The 12754-nt window shown below is 43.8% G+C and overlaps 2 protein-coding genes across 7 annotated transcripts in view; one reads left to right on the forward strand and one right to left on the reverse strand.

The window, feature by feature from the left end:
- Nucleotides 1–902: 902 nt before the first annotated feature.
- On the reverse strand, nucleotides 903–9850 carry CMTR2 (cap methyltransferase 2). The gene is made up of 2 exons (XM_060771111.2): nucleotides 9527–9850; nucleotides 903–6190 (listed from the first exon to the last, which is right to left on the reverse strand). Exons 1-2 carry the CDS (start codon nucleotides 9554–9556, stop codon nucleotides 3875–3877), a joined length of 2346 nt encoding a protein of 781 aa, XP_060627094.2. The 5' UTR covers nucleotides 9557–9850; the 3' UTR covers nucleotides 903–3874.
- A 336-nt stretch (nucleotides 9851–10186) lies between these two features.
- Nucleotides 10187–12754, forward strand: part of CEP295 (centrosomal protein 295) — a 57928-nt gene continuing 55360 nt past the window's right edge. For all 6 annotated transcript variants that reach the window (XM_067466520.1, XM_067466522.1, XM_067466519.1 and 3 more), the window contains exon 1: nucleotides 10187–10269. The gene's annotated coding sequence lies outside the window, so the exon portion shown is untranslated. The remainder of the gene's footprint in view (nucleotides 10270–12754) is intronic.

Raw genomic sequence — 12754 nt, forward strand, 5'->3', positions numbered from 1 at the left:
GATTATGTATTGTCTGTTCTTGTCAACTGTATAATGGCATTGAATGTTTGCTGTATATGTGTTTTGTAATCCGTCTCCCTAGGGGAGATAGAGCGGAATATAAATAAGGTATGTTGTTGTTATTATTATGATTATTATTAGAGTCCTAACACTGACAGATTCTGAAAGCCAGAGTCCAAAAAATAACTTCTCCAATAGTCCAACATTCCAACCCAGAGAATGCAATGAGATATTTTCAGTTTTGTGTCTTACTCTCTTCTGTGTATTTATACTATACTAGCCATGAGAGCAGCTGGATGAAAAAAAATTGATATTTTGGATATCTTGGTCTGAAATCTTAAGATTTTCAGCCTGACATGCTAACTGCTAACAACACAGTTTTTCCACACTGAGATACTGCTGTTTAGATTTGAATTAACATATTTACCTATGGTAGAAGTAGGGGAAATTTAGTTTTCCAGAGCTTGTATTGGAAATCTTAGTAGTCCTAGATGTCATAGGTAGCAGTGTGGAATATTGGGAATTGCAGTCCAACATCTAGGGAATCATACATCTCTATCCTATTAGAAATTAAAGCACTGCAAAACTCTTACATGTGAATAAGCAAACACAATAGGATATGCGATATTCTAAATAATATATCAGGAACTTTTATAGCAAATTGCTACAAATTGCAGACAATTAGGATTCTTTAAGTCATTCAAATTTCTATTTACTCAGCCAAAGGAAATCTTTTTGGATTTAATGCAGGTTTAGAATATTGAAGCTCATAATCACTCAAGTTATTTTCATTGCAAACCTCAATGGTCTCTGATATTTTTAGCAATTTCCAAACCTGGCTGGTACTGATCTATAAAGCAAGCTCCTTCTGGTATGTACTTAAATAATGAAACAGAAAAGCACACAGAGAATAGATACTTTATTCTCAAAATATAAAAAGAAATATTTCCATGTCTTTCTTCTAAATCAAACTTTCATTGCACCATAATTCAGAAAAGCTCAAAACAGAAATAAAAAGTAATCCGGTTAAAATAACATTAGGTTGGAACATTCCAGGTCTTTGTTCCAAAACAGTCATCCTGTTCTGAGCTTGAAGTTCCCAAAATCAATTAAGAAGACAATCACTTGGAGAATAAGCGAATCATTAAAAAAATGCCAAACTGACTTAACTTTAAACCCCAATCTGGAAATGCCTGGCTACATCTGCATAAACATACATCACATTTATTAATGATAAGAAATGCAAAGTTGGGAAAAGGAAGATCTTGATTCCAGAGAACAGGGGTTAGTAAACTCTCCTCTTTGGGCAGCTACAAAGCAATGTTTACTTCTGTGGACATCTGTGTCTGGAATGTTTGGAAGGCAAAACAGTTTTAGAAACGGAGCCTGTGGAAAATCCACAAAATGGTAGCATTTAATTTGAAGTAAAAGAAAAAAAAATGCCATTTGCAGTGTAGTAATGGCAAAGGGAAAGAAGTGCACTTGACTCTTTCCTCCTTTTCATGTCCCCTATGAAACTGTTTTCCCTCCTGCCATTTCCGTCTGAAGTTGTAGTAAGACTGCATCTCTACTGTAGAATTAATGCAGTTTGGCACTACTTTAACTGTGATGGCTCAAAGCTATGGAATCATGGAAGTTGTGGTTTTGACAAAGTCTTTAGCCTTCTCTGCTGAAGAGCACTAGTGCCTCACCAAGCTATAAATCCATGGGTTCCAGGGCATTGAACCAAAGGCAGCTAAAGTGGTTATCAAACTGCATTGTATGCCTTTATAGTGTAGATGCAGCTTCAGTGGGAATGGAATGACTGTCAGAAGGATCATCAGGAGGAAAACAGAAAGGGCAAATTCTTTCTTCCTCCTGTCATTTGAGAACTGTTTGGCAGAGACCAGTATGTGTTTGCCCATGAATTTGTATACAGAGACACTATAAGTATAACTTTGTTGTCTTGTTCCTGCTTTGTTTTAGTGGAGACTTTTAAAGAAAAGCTAAGTGGGTGATATTTCCAAGACTTCTTCTTGGAATTGAGGCACAAGGTACTTTTCAGATGGCAAAAACTGTTCCTATAAAGCAGTGGTTCTCAACCTGTGGGTCCCCAGGTGTTTTGGCCTACAACTCCCCAAAATCCCAAGCAGTTTACCAGCTCTTAGGATTTCTGGTAGTTGAAGGCCAAAATATCTGGGGAGCCACAGGTTGAGAACCACTGCTATAAAGAGTTTGGAACTCTTGAAAAATCATTATGGTTGGCAGCTACATAATAGTTGCTTGTTGTTCATGTACTACTAGAACAGAACATTAACATTTCCCCACCAGAATGTTGGTGTATAATGTAGCTAGAATCCAATCTTTGTCTTTCAACAATTGCATGAAAACATCTATGAAAAAAGTTAAGTAAATCAAATAAATTCACATTGGCCACCTAGTCCAACAACTTTAAACAACTCCAGCATTCCATGTATCCCCTATTAGAGGGTTATGGGAATAACATGACCCTCCAGATGTCCTTAGACTGCAACTCACAGCATTCTTCATTACTGGCTGTGATAACCAGGGCTGCTTGCGTCCTGCCATCCAGCAAGATCTGGAAGACCTTACGATTCCAACCCTTGCTTTAGCATACAGGGATGGGAAGCAGGGGCTAGAGCAGGCATGGGCAAACTTTGGCCCTCCAGGTATTTTGGACTTCAACTCCCACAATTCCAAACAGTCTCAGGTCCTTTCCCCCTCAACAACTTAAGTCCAAAACACCCGAAGTTTGCGCGTACCTGTGTTAGAGAGAACCCAAGCTAATTCTTGTTTAATAGAGACTAGTTTATATATATTAGCCTGGTGGTTAACTTCCAACACCGGATTTTCCTTCATGTTAATTTAAATAATGTTTCCAGAAATGTCCAAGGGGTGATCCAAGAAGAAAGGCAATCCAAAAAGATCTAACAGAATTGGAATGGGGTTGCTGGCCATTACAGAGATATCCCATTTAAAAAACTTCATTCTTTCTTATCCAGGAACCCTTCAGATGTGCTGGACTGCAAAGCCAATTGTGCCTAGTCACTCTGCTGTTTGAGAAAGATGGCTACTATTGTCTAATAGTTGAACAGCACTGGAGAGGTTGCTCTAAAACAGTGGTTCTCAACCTGTGGGTCCCTAGGTGTTTTGGCCTACAACTCCCAGAAATCCCAGCCAGTTTACCAGCTCTTAGGATTTCTGGGCATTGAAAGCCAAAATATCTGGGGAGGCACAGGTTGAGAACCAACAATCTAAAATACTTAGCAGTACTGAAGTTCAGTAAATCATATAATTTGCTTCTTCTAGAAGACTTGGTGGAAGCCTCTTGACACACCCATCGGAGTCCCTTCACATGCAGCCACAAAATCAAAGTTTTGTTAACTCTCTTGGTTGAGCCTGCTTGCAGCGCCCAGGTGACATGCCCTCTTCCTCATGTGGTTGTTTAATGCTCTCTCCTCCTCATATATTAGCTGTGTAGAATCATACTGCATGGGAAACAGCTCCCATTTAACCTTGTGTGGATGTGTAGGAAGCTAATGTCACTTTGAAGAAATATTTGGTCGGAATTTAAAGCACGATGGGGAAAGTCGTCCTCCCTTATTCTTGGCTCTTTTGCCTAGAGCTAATGGGAGTTGCATTCCAACACATCTATACTTTCCTTTCCTATGCTTGAATGTCTCTAACACATTGGGGATTTTCCACCCACGCTCACGTGACAATAAGCAGGTGCTAAAACTAGCAGTATAGTTTAGACTACAAGGGACAGCAGAAAAGGCCCTATACTTCATTTTTTGGGTATGTTAAAAAGAGAAAGAAAACTTGACCAGGAAGATGAAAGGGACTGTGGCAATCTGGTGTTTCAAACTAAATATCACGTTCGTTGCTGCTGTTCAATTTGGATAATGAGATGCAACCGTTGTTTTACAATGGCAGTGTTCAGGTCCCATAAGAACTCCAGGAATGAACCCTTTAGAAGATTTTCCATAGGCACAAATTGCAAGATCTGCTGTGGGGAGTCTGAGTCCAGCAAGGTACTAATGAGTTTATTCAGTTGCTGTAGGTATTGGAAAACTGGATCTGGAAGGCCTTGATAGCCAATGCACAGCAGTGCTGCACTGGTTCCTAAAGGCTGAGATGAGGTGGGGCAGACAAATGATATGCGCTGGAAACAGCTATGCAATATGAAAACTAAGCCGGCCATGAAGCGTGTAAAACAGGAAAGAACAGGCAGAACCAAAGCATTTCCTTTCTGAAGGTGGGGAAGCAAATGCAAGAGGCACTCCAAAAGTTGCTGCTGATACTTGGGTTCTCCATCATGAAGCAAGGAACAGCTAAAAGTTGAGAGAGATCCAGACTCTAGGAGTTTAACTTCTAAACCGGATTGGCTCTCAGCATCACAAAATGATGGGAAGCCTACAACCAAGCACCTTCTCTGCTCAATACCGTCTTCATTTGGAACTTGTTCATGATGATGTTCCATAAGGTCTGCCAATTCAGACAGTATCATGCATTCTGTAAGAACGTGGCAAGAGGGGCATTCTTGCTGGGTCAGCCTCATGATGGCATCAGCACTTGCTTGCCCAACTAAAGATTTCTCCAAGGCTTCATTGAGGTTCTTCAAGGCCTCGCCATCACAGAAGGAAGAGCATGTGACTTTTGGCAACCTCCGCCCCTCCAAAATATACCACAAGTCATAGTCCTGGCTACAAATTCCTCCTTCTAAAAAACAGCTTTTGCCAGCATTTCCAAGAGAGTGCTCTTCAGCCCAGTAGTTAAGACAGCCCTTCATTACTTTAGTTTCCCACGACAGGGACTCCATCAACTTCCTTTCATTGTAAGTGCAGAAATACCTGTTCCTCTGTCCACACCATTTAGCATTCATGCTGCAGCCAGCACGGGGTTTCTTCACTAACCAATTATTTCTAGCAATGGGTTTCACTTGGAACTTCTGCAGGAAAAACTCAACAGCACAATCCCGTAGAACATTTAGTCTTTTCCGTTCCACCTCACCCATGGATGCAAAGAGTCTGAGATTGTCCAAAATTGTCTCGGTTTGGTGCCTGTGGAAGAACGAACAACATTCCTCGTGAACTTTAAGGAAGGATTCTGGAATTAAGTGTTGAGGGAAAAGGGCCTTCTCCACCATTTCTGTCCCAAAGTTCTGCATCATTTTGGACAAATACGAGTGGGCAGCCTCCCTGCCCAAATAGCGAAGGCAAACCACATACACCTCGGAGTTCCCAGCTTTACTGGTGGCTGGTTTGAAAACATGGACCTCCTCAAAAGAACAGTTCAGCAGAAAGAGCAAGTTGACGGAACAGTGTTCAAACAGAGTGAACATCTTCAGAACAAAGGAGCCACCAAGCCCAAGGGTCATTAAAGCAGTGACTGTTTCGCAATAATGTAAAGAGGAAACGAGGGCTTCCTGTTCACCTGGATTTCCTTGGCAATCGAAACTCCCGTCAGATGTGACCAGGTGAACAGTGGTCATGTTACTGATGAAACGCTGCAATCCGGTGAGATGTTTCAGGGTCATGACGTCTCCAGTGTTGTCAGGGCCAAAATACCACCAGGGCAAAGTGTTTGCAATAAGTCTGTCATCCATAATCATCATGAGGGTATTGTTTGCTTCGTGATATGGGTTCAAGGTATTGGCAACCCAGTTCCAATCACAAGGGATGCGGTGAGACTTGAGGTAGTGGTTAAGGCTGGCTATAAAAGCACCAGGCGCTTCACAGAGATGGATGGAGTTGAGCTCTCCGTTTTGAAGCGCTTCACTCGGGAGCACAGGAAAAGTGCACAGGATCTCATGAAACTTGCACCACGCCTGGGTGCACAGTTCGGCATTTACAGATTTCTTGAGATTAGCAATGATTGTCCCAGCTCTGTTGGTGAAAGAAGTGTGTTGATGCCATTCGTCTAACTTCTTATCACTCAGCCTGTTCTTGACTTCATTCAGAGAATTTTTCAGAGCTGCAAGGGAACTGAACTCTTTATGATCACAGGTAAAAACCTGGTTGGGATCAGGCAGCTGCCATTCGTTGTTGGGTGGCTTGGCATACAGAAATTGCTTCTGAAACAGCTTCTCTGTCTCGGCAACGATATCTGGATCAAACTGATCAAGGTTTGTTGTCTGATCAACATACATCATATTCTTTTGTTTGCTCATTTTGAGATGGAGAGAAACCTTGGGAAAAAGGAGAAACAGAGCCGGTGATTCAATATATCCACCACAAAGCCACCACACAGATCACAGGTCAAAGTAAATACAGAGAAGTTCCCATTAGGTCCCTTTTAGGACCCTGTATCCTAGGATCTGATCACAGGTTTTCTGCTTATCCCAGATAATCTGGCAGTGTGAACTCATATAATCGAGATTAGAGTAGAAAACCTGGGAACAGATCCTGGGATATAGAAAAGGCCCCTATATTGTCATATCCCAGGATCTAATCCCAGGTTATACTTTGAACTGGATTATATGAGTCTCCACTGTCATATAATCTGGAATGAGCAGATAATCTGGGATCATATCCTGAGATATAAGGACACTATAGATCCAGCCTTAGAAAAGAAGAGAGATTTTTTAATATTAGAAAAGAAAAAAAATTCAATTACTTATGAGCAGGCAAAATGAATAAAAAAAGATATAGCAATAAGTCTTACCTCCGCTTCACACTCAGACAACATAGATAATACAATTCCTGGCTCAGTCATCATATTTAAATGCAGCCCTCTAGAAGTACTTCACAGTTGACTAAATTGCAAATATGTGTAAACACCAAGGACTGGGCATTAAAAATGAGAATGAGAGTGTGTGAGTCTCACAAGGTTGCTGAAAAGGAACTGAAGCATGGGTTGCTGTGAGTTTTCTGGGCTGTATGGCCATGTTCCAGAAGCATTCTCTCCTGATGTTTCACCCATATCTATGTCAGGCAGACTCAGAGGTTGTCTGTTAGCAACTAGGCAAGTGGGGTTTATATATCTGTGGAATGTCCATCGTGGAAAAAGGAACTCTTGTCTGCTTGAGGCAAGTGTGAATGTTGCAATTGGCCACCTTGATTAGCATTGAATAACTTGCAGCTTCAAAGCCTTGCTGGTTGCTGCTAGGAGGAATCCTTTGTTGAGAGGTGTTAGCTGGCCAGATTGTTTTCTGTCTGGAATTCCCCTGTTTTCTGAGTGTTGTTCTTTATTACTGTCCTGATCTCGGTGGTTTTTAAAATACTGGTAGCCAGATTTAGTTCATTTTCATGATGTCCTCCTTTCTGTTGAAACTGTTGAAATTGTCATCATGCTAGTGGATTTCAATGGCTGTATAATCTGGTAGTTGTTAGAATGGTCCAGCATTTCTGCCTTCTCAAATAATATGCCTTATTCAGGTTGATTCATCAAGTGCTCTGTTCTGGCAGACTTCACTGGTTGAATTAGTCTGCAGTGTCTTTCACGTTCCTTGGTTTGTGTCTGGGCAATGCTGTGGCATTTGAGGGTCCCTATAGAGACTTCTTGTCCACAGCTGGAAGGTATACAGTAGAGGTGAGAGGATCCCTCTTGTCCTTTGCTGAATGTAGCATTTGTTGGATTTTCTTAGTGGGCCTGTAGATAGTTTGTAGGTTATGTTTCTTCATCAGCTTCCCTATGTAGCCAGTGGTTCCCTTGATGTAGGATAAGAACACTTTTTCTCTAGGTGGATCTTTGTCTTTACTCTAATAAATAATAATAATAATAATAATAATAATAATAATAATAATAATAATATCAACTGGTGGGATCACAAGTCGGAAAAAGTTACAGAGAATGAACATGCCAAACTCCTCTGAGACTTCCAAATTCAAACAGACAGAGTTCTGGAGCACAATACTCCTGAAGATTGAAGAGATCGGGCAGGTTTGTGGAAGGAGAAGAGGTCACAAAGGTAGGCAGGTCCCAAATCGTATTGGCTTGTTCTCAGTCTTGCAGCTCTTCTGATGTCTGTGGTGGCATATCCATTGCCCTGCAGAGCCCAGTTTAGGTGCTTCAGTTCACCTTGGAGGACGTGGGGGTTTGCAGATTCTTTTTGCACGGTCTGGCTCATCAAGGTGTCTAATTGCAACATTCACACTTGCCTCAAGCAGACGAGAGTTCTTTCTCCCACCCTGGACATTATTCCACAGATATATAAACCCCACTTGCCTAGTTTCCAACAGACCTCACCACCTCTGAGGATGCCTGCCACAGATGTGCGTGTAACGTCAGGAGAGAATAATAATAATAATACTTTATTTATACCCCGCTCCATCTCCCCCAAGGGGACTCGGTGCGGCTTAAATGAGGCCACGCCCATCAGTACATTACATAAACAATATAACACAATAATAAACAATATAACCAAGGGCAAGATGGATGGATGGCATCCTTGAAGTGACTGGACTGACCTTGAAGGAGCTGGGGGTGGTGACGGCCGACAGGGAGCTCTGGCATGGACTGGTCCATGAGGTCACGAAGAGTCGGAGACGACTGAACGAACGAACAACAAATAACACAAGAACATAATAAAACCAAAAAACAAAACAAAACATAAATGCAAAACAATATAATAGCAACATAACAATACAAAATCGGACATAAAAACACAAAAGATTTCGCTGGGCAGGGCCAAATTCAGGATAAAATTATAAAAATTTAAAACACTGGGAGATAGGACAATGCCAAACATCGGGAGGGGGGGGTCCTGGGATGAGGAAGGATTTAATTGCATGAACCATAAATAAAGTGCTACTCAGGTCATTTAGTGCAAAGTTTTTGGTCAGGGAGTACCTTACGTTCAATCACTGAAGGCACATTGGAATAACCAAGTTTTTGAGATTCTTCCTGAAGATTGCCAGCGTAGGGGCTTGCCTAATGTCTTTGGGAAGTGAGTTCCAGAGTCGAGGGGCCACCACAGAGAAGGCTCTCTCTCTCGGCCCCGCAAGTAGCACTTGTGATGCAGGGGGGAGCGAGAGAAGAGCCTCTCCAGAATACTAAAGAGATTGTGTGGGTTCGTAAATGGAAATGCGGTCGCGAAGGTAGGCAGGTCCCAAACCCGCTTCTGGAACATGGCCAGACAGCACAGAAAACTCAAAGTAACCCAGAGTTGTTGTTGTTATCAGGAATGGATTTCCCTTCCGAGGGGTAGATTTCTCTCATGTCCTGTTGTCTCACCCCCGTTCTCAACTATGAGTTGTTTGTAACTCAGGGGCTAAATGGCATTTATTCTCTATCTACAGTACATGCACAGGTAAAATAAATAGTATGCATTCCTTCTACAGTGTAGATGAGGCATGGGCAAACTTTGGCCCTCCAGGTGTTTTGGACTTCAACTCCCACAATTCCTAACAGCCTATGGCTGTTAGGAATTGTGGGAGTTGAAGTCCAAAACACCTGAAGGGCCAAAGTTGGCCCATGCCTCATCTCACAGCCAATGGGGCCTGCACCTACTCAAAGCCAGGCCTGATGTTGCACATCCATTTAAACTATGCCACAATCTTATCCAACAACACACAATACTTACATCCAGTAAATGCTGGATCTGCACACTCATTAGAAACCCTGCTTCACTTATAAGGATCCTTCACCAAGAGGGAACATCCTCCCTTTAGTCCTGAAGCCCCATCCACATCAGAGGAAAAGTTGCTTTGCTTAGAAACTGACACCAAGCTGATGCGCATGCGTATTTCCAAGGTTTCGATTCCTTTTAGGTGACAGTGGCAATAGGGAGGCAACCTCTCTCTTACTTTCAACTCGCGCATGCGCAGTGCCACGCTCGCAGTTTCTTGGGGATATATGGAAACACCGCCTCCTGATTCACGCATGCGCAGTTCCAGTTTTAGCATCCAGTGCGTTTCATAAGGGGAGCCAACCTCGCTGTCTCTCAACTCGCGCATGCGCAGTGCCACGCTCTCAGTTTCTTGGGGGATATATGGAAACACCATCTCCTGATTCACGCATGCGCAGTTCCAGTTTTAGGGCACCCTGTCGCCTTCTCTCAACTCGCGCATGCGCAGTGTCACGCTCTCAGTTTCTTGGGGATATATGGAAACGCCGCCTCCTGATTCACGCATGCGCAGTTCCAGTTTTAGCCTCCAGTGCGTCTCAAAAGGGAAAAAAGAGGTAACTCGCGCATGCGCTAAAGAGTGCCCTGGTGCCAAGAGCCCGCCCAGCTTCCCGCGCGCACAGGATGGGCGGTTTGCTTCGCCGGATGTGACGTCCGCAGCGGCAGCTTGAGGCATTTGAAGAGCGGCGGTGATGGACAAGGTAAGGAAGTAGTGGCCTGGTTTTGTTTTGAGTTGTGTACTTACAAATTCGTGGCCGTAGCTAAGTGGAATCCTAAAGTAACGCTTTCAGAAGTCCTCAAGAAGGGTTTTTCATATATATATATATATGTGTGTGTGTGTGTGTATATATATATATATATACTAGCTGTGCCCTGCCATGCGTTGCTGTGGCCTATAGTAAAACTTATCAAAGTTGAGGTAGATATCTGGACTATTATGAAAGAGAGGTACCTACCTAGTCCTTCCCCCTTTCTCTCCTTTCTTCCTTCTCTACCTCTTTCTTTCCTTCTTTCACTACTTGGTTTCATCCTTCTCTCTTTCCTTCATTCCCTCCCCTTTCTTCCTTTGCCTTTCTTCCCTCCCTGTTTGCTTCCTTCTTTCTCTTTTTATTTCCTTTTATTTCACCACCATCATAACAATAACAATAATGCAATGCATTGCCTCTGGGACCTGACACCTCTCCCATTCCCCCAGGGTCTAATAGGAATAATAGCATAATAATAATAGAAATAACAACCTTTACCTGCCACGTGTTGCTGTAGCCAATCTTCCCTCTTTCTCTCCTTCTTTCCCTCCTTCCTTCCTTCCTTTCCTCCCATCTTTCCTTCTCCTCTTCCTTCTCTATCTCTTTCCTTCCTTCCCCGTTTTTCTTTCTCTTCTGGTCTCTTTTCTTCCTTCTCTCTTTCCTTCTTTCCTTCCCTCCCTCTTTCTCTACATCTTCCCCCTTCCTTCACTCCCTCTTTCCTTCCTTCATTCCCTTTTTTCTTTCCTTCTCTCCTTCCTTCCTTCCCCCTTTTTCTTTCTCTTCTGGTCTCTTTTCTTCCTTCTCTCTTTCCTTCTTTCTTTCCCTCCCTCTTTCTCTACATCTTCCCCCTTCCTTCACTCCCTCTTTCCTTCCTTCATTCCCTTTTTTCTTTCCTTCTCTCCTTCCTTCCTTCCCCCTTTTTCTTTCCCTCCCTCTCTCTCTCATTTCTTCCTTCTCTACCTCTTTCCTTCCTTCCCCCTTTTTCTTTCTCTTCTGCTGTCTCTCTTTTCTTTCCTTCCATCTTTCCTTTTCTTTCCTTTTCTTCCTCCTTCTTTCTCTAACTTTCCTTCCTTCCCCCTTTTTCTTTACCTCCCTTTCTGTTTCTTCCTTCTTTCCTTCCTTCCTGTCTTTCCTGGATTTTGACAGGGCGGGAAGGGGTGGGGTTTGGAGGTGGCGTGAAGTAAAAGGAGGTAAAATGGGGGCAGGGGAGTGATGGAGCATGGGGTTGCGTGTGTGTGTGCGGCGGTGGGGGGAGTGATGGAGCGTGGAGCTGTGTATGTGTGTGCGGCGGCGGGGGGAGTGATGGAGCGTGGGGTTGCGTGTGTGTGTGTGCGGCGGCGGGGGGAGTGATGGAGCGTGGGGTTGCATGTGTGTGCGGCGGCGGAGGGAGTGGGGTTGCGTGTGTGTGTGCGGCGGGGGGGGGAGTGATAGAGCGTGGGGTTGCGTGTGTGTGTGCGGCGGCGGGGGGAGTGATGGAGCGTGGGGTTGCGTGTGTGTGTGCGGCTGCCAGGGGAGTGATGGAGCATGGGGTTGCGTGTGTGTGTGCGGCGGCAGGGGGAGTGATGGAGCTTGGGGTTGTGTGTGTGCGTGCGGCGGAGGGGGGGTGTGTGGGAAGCGGCGCGGCGGTGCTTGGAGTGGGCATGGATTCCGCAGAGGGAACGTTGGCCGGAAGGCTGTGTGCGCGCCCAGGGAACTTGCGGCTGGGCGCCAATGCGCATGCTCAGTTGTTTTGCCGCATTGTGAGTGTGTTGTTGTGTTGTTTTTCATTTTGAGTAGATATGTTTGTACCTTGTAGGTTGTGTTATGGGCATGGGAGTTTTGGTTAAGTTTCGTTGGGGGGTTATGGATTTTGTTGTTTTGCCGTTTTGTGAGTGTGTTGTTGTGTTGTTTTTCATTTTGAGTAGATATGTTTGTACCTTGTGGGTTGTGTTATGGGCATGGGAATTTTGGTTATGTTTCGTTGAGGGTTGTGGAGTTTTGTTGTTTTGCCATTTTGTGAGTGTGTTGTTGTGTTGTTTTTCATTTTGAGTAGATATGTTTGTACCTTGTGGGTTGTGTTATGGGCATGGGAATTTTGGTTAAGTTTCGTTGGGGGGTTGTGGAGTTTTGCTGTCCCGTTGAACCAACCTAACAGATTTATATATATAGATATATAATTGTGGCAAGTTCTTGGTGGGATGGGCATCCCAAGCCACCTTGTCTCTCTCCTGAGGAATCTGTACAAGGACCAAGGAGCAACAGTAAGAACTGACCACGGAACAACAGACTGGTTCAAGATTGGGAAAGGCGTACGGCAAGGCTTCATACTCTCACCCAACCTTTTTAACTTGTATGCAGAACACATCAGGCGATGTGCGGGGCTTGATGAATGCAAAGCTGGGGTGGAAATGGCTGGAAGAAACATTAACAACCTCAGATATGCAGATGACACCACTCTGAT

The sequence above is a fragment of the Anolis sagrei genome, chromosome 3, assembly GCF_037176765.1.
Source record: "Anolis sagrei isolate rAnoSag1 chromosome 3, rAnoSag1.mat, whole genome shotgun sequence".
Lineage (NCBI taxonomy): Eukaryota > Metazoa > Chordata > Lepidosauria > Squamata > Dactyloidae > Anolis > Anolis sagrei.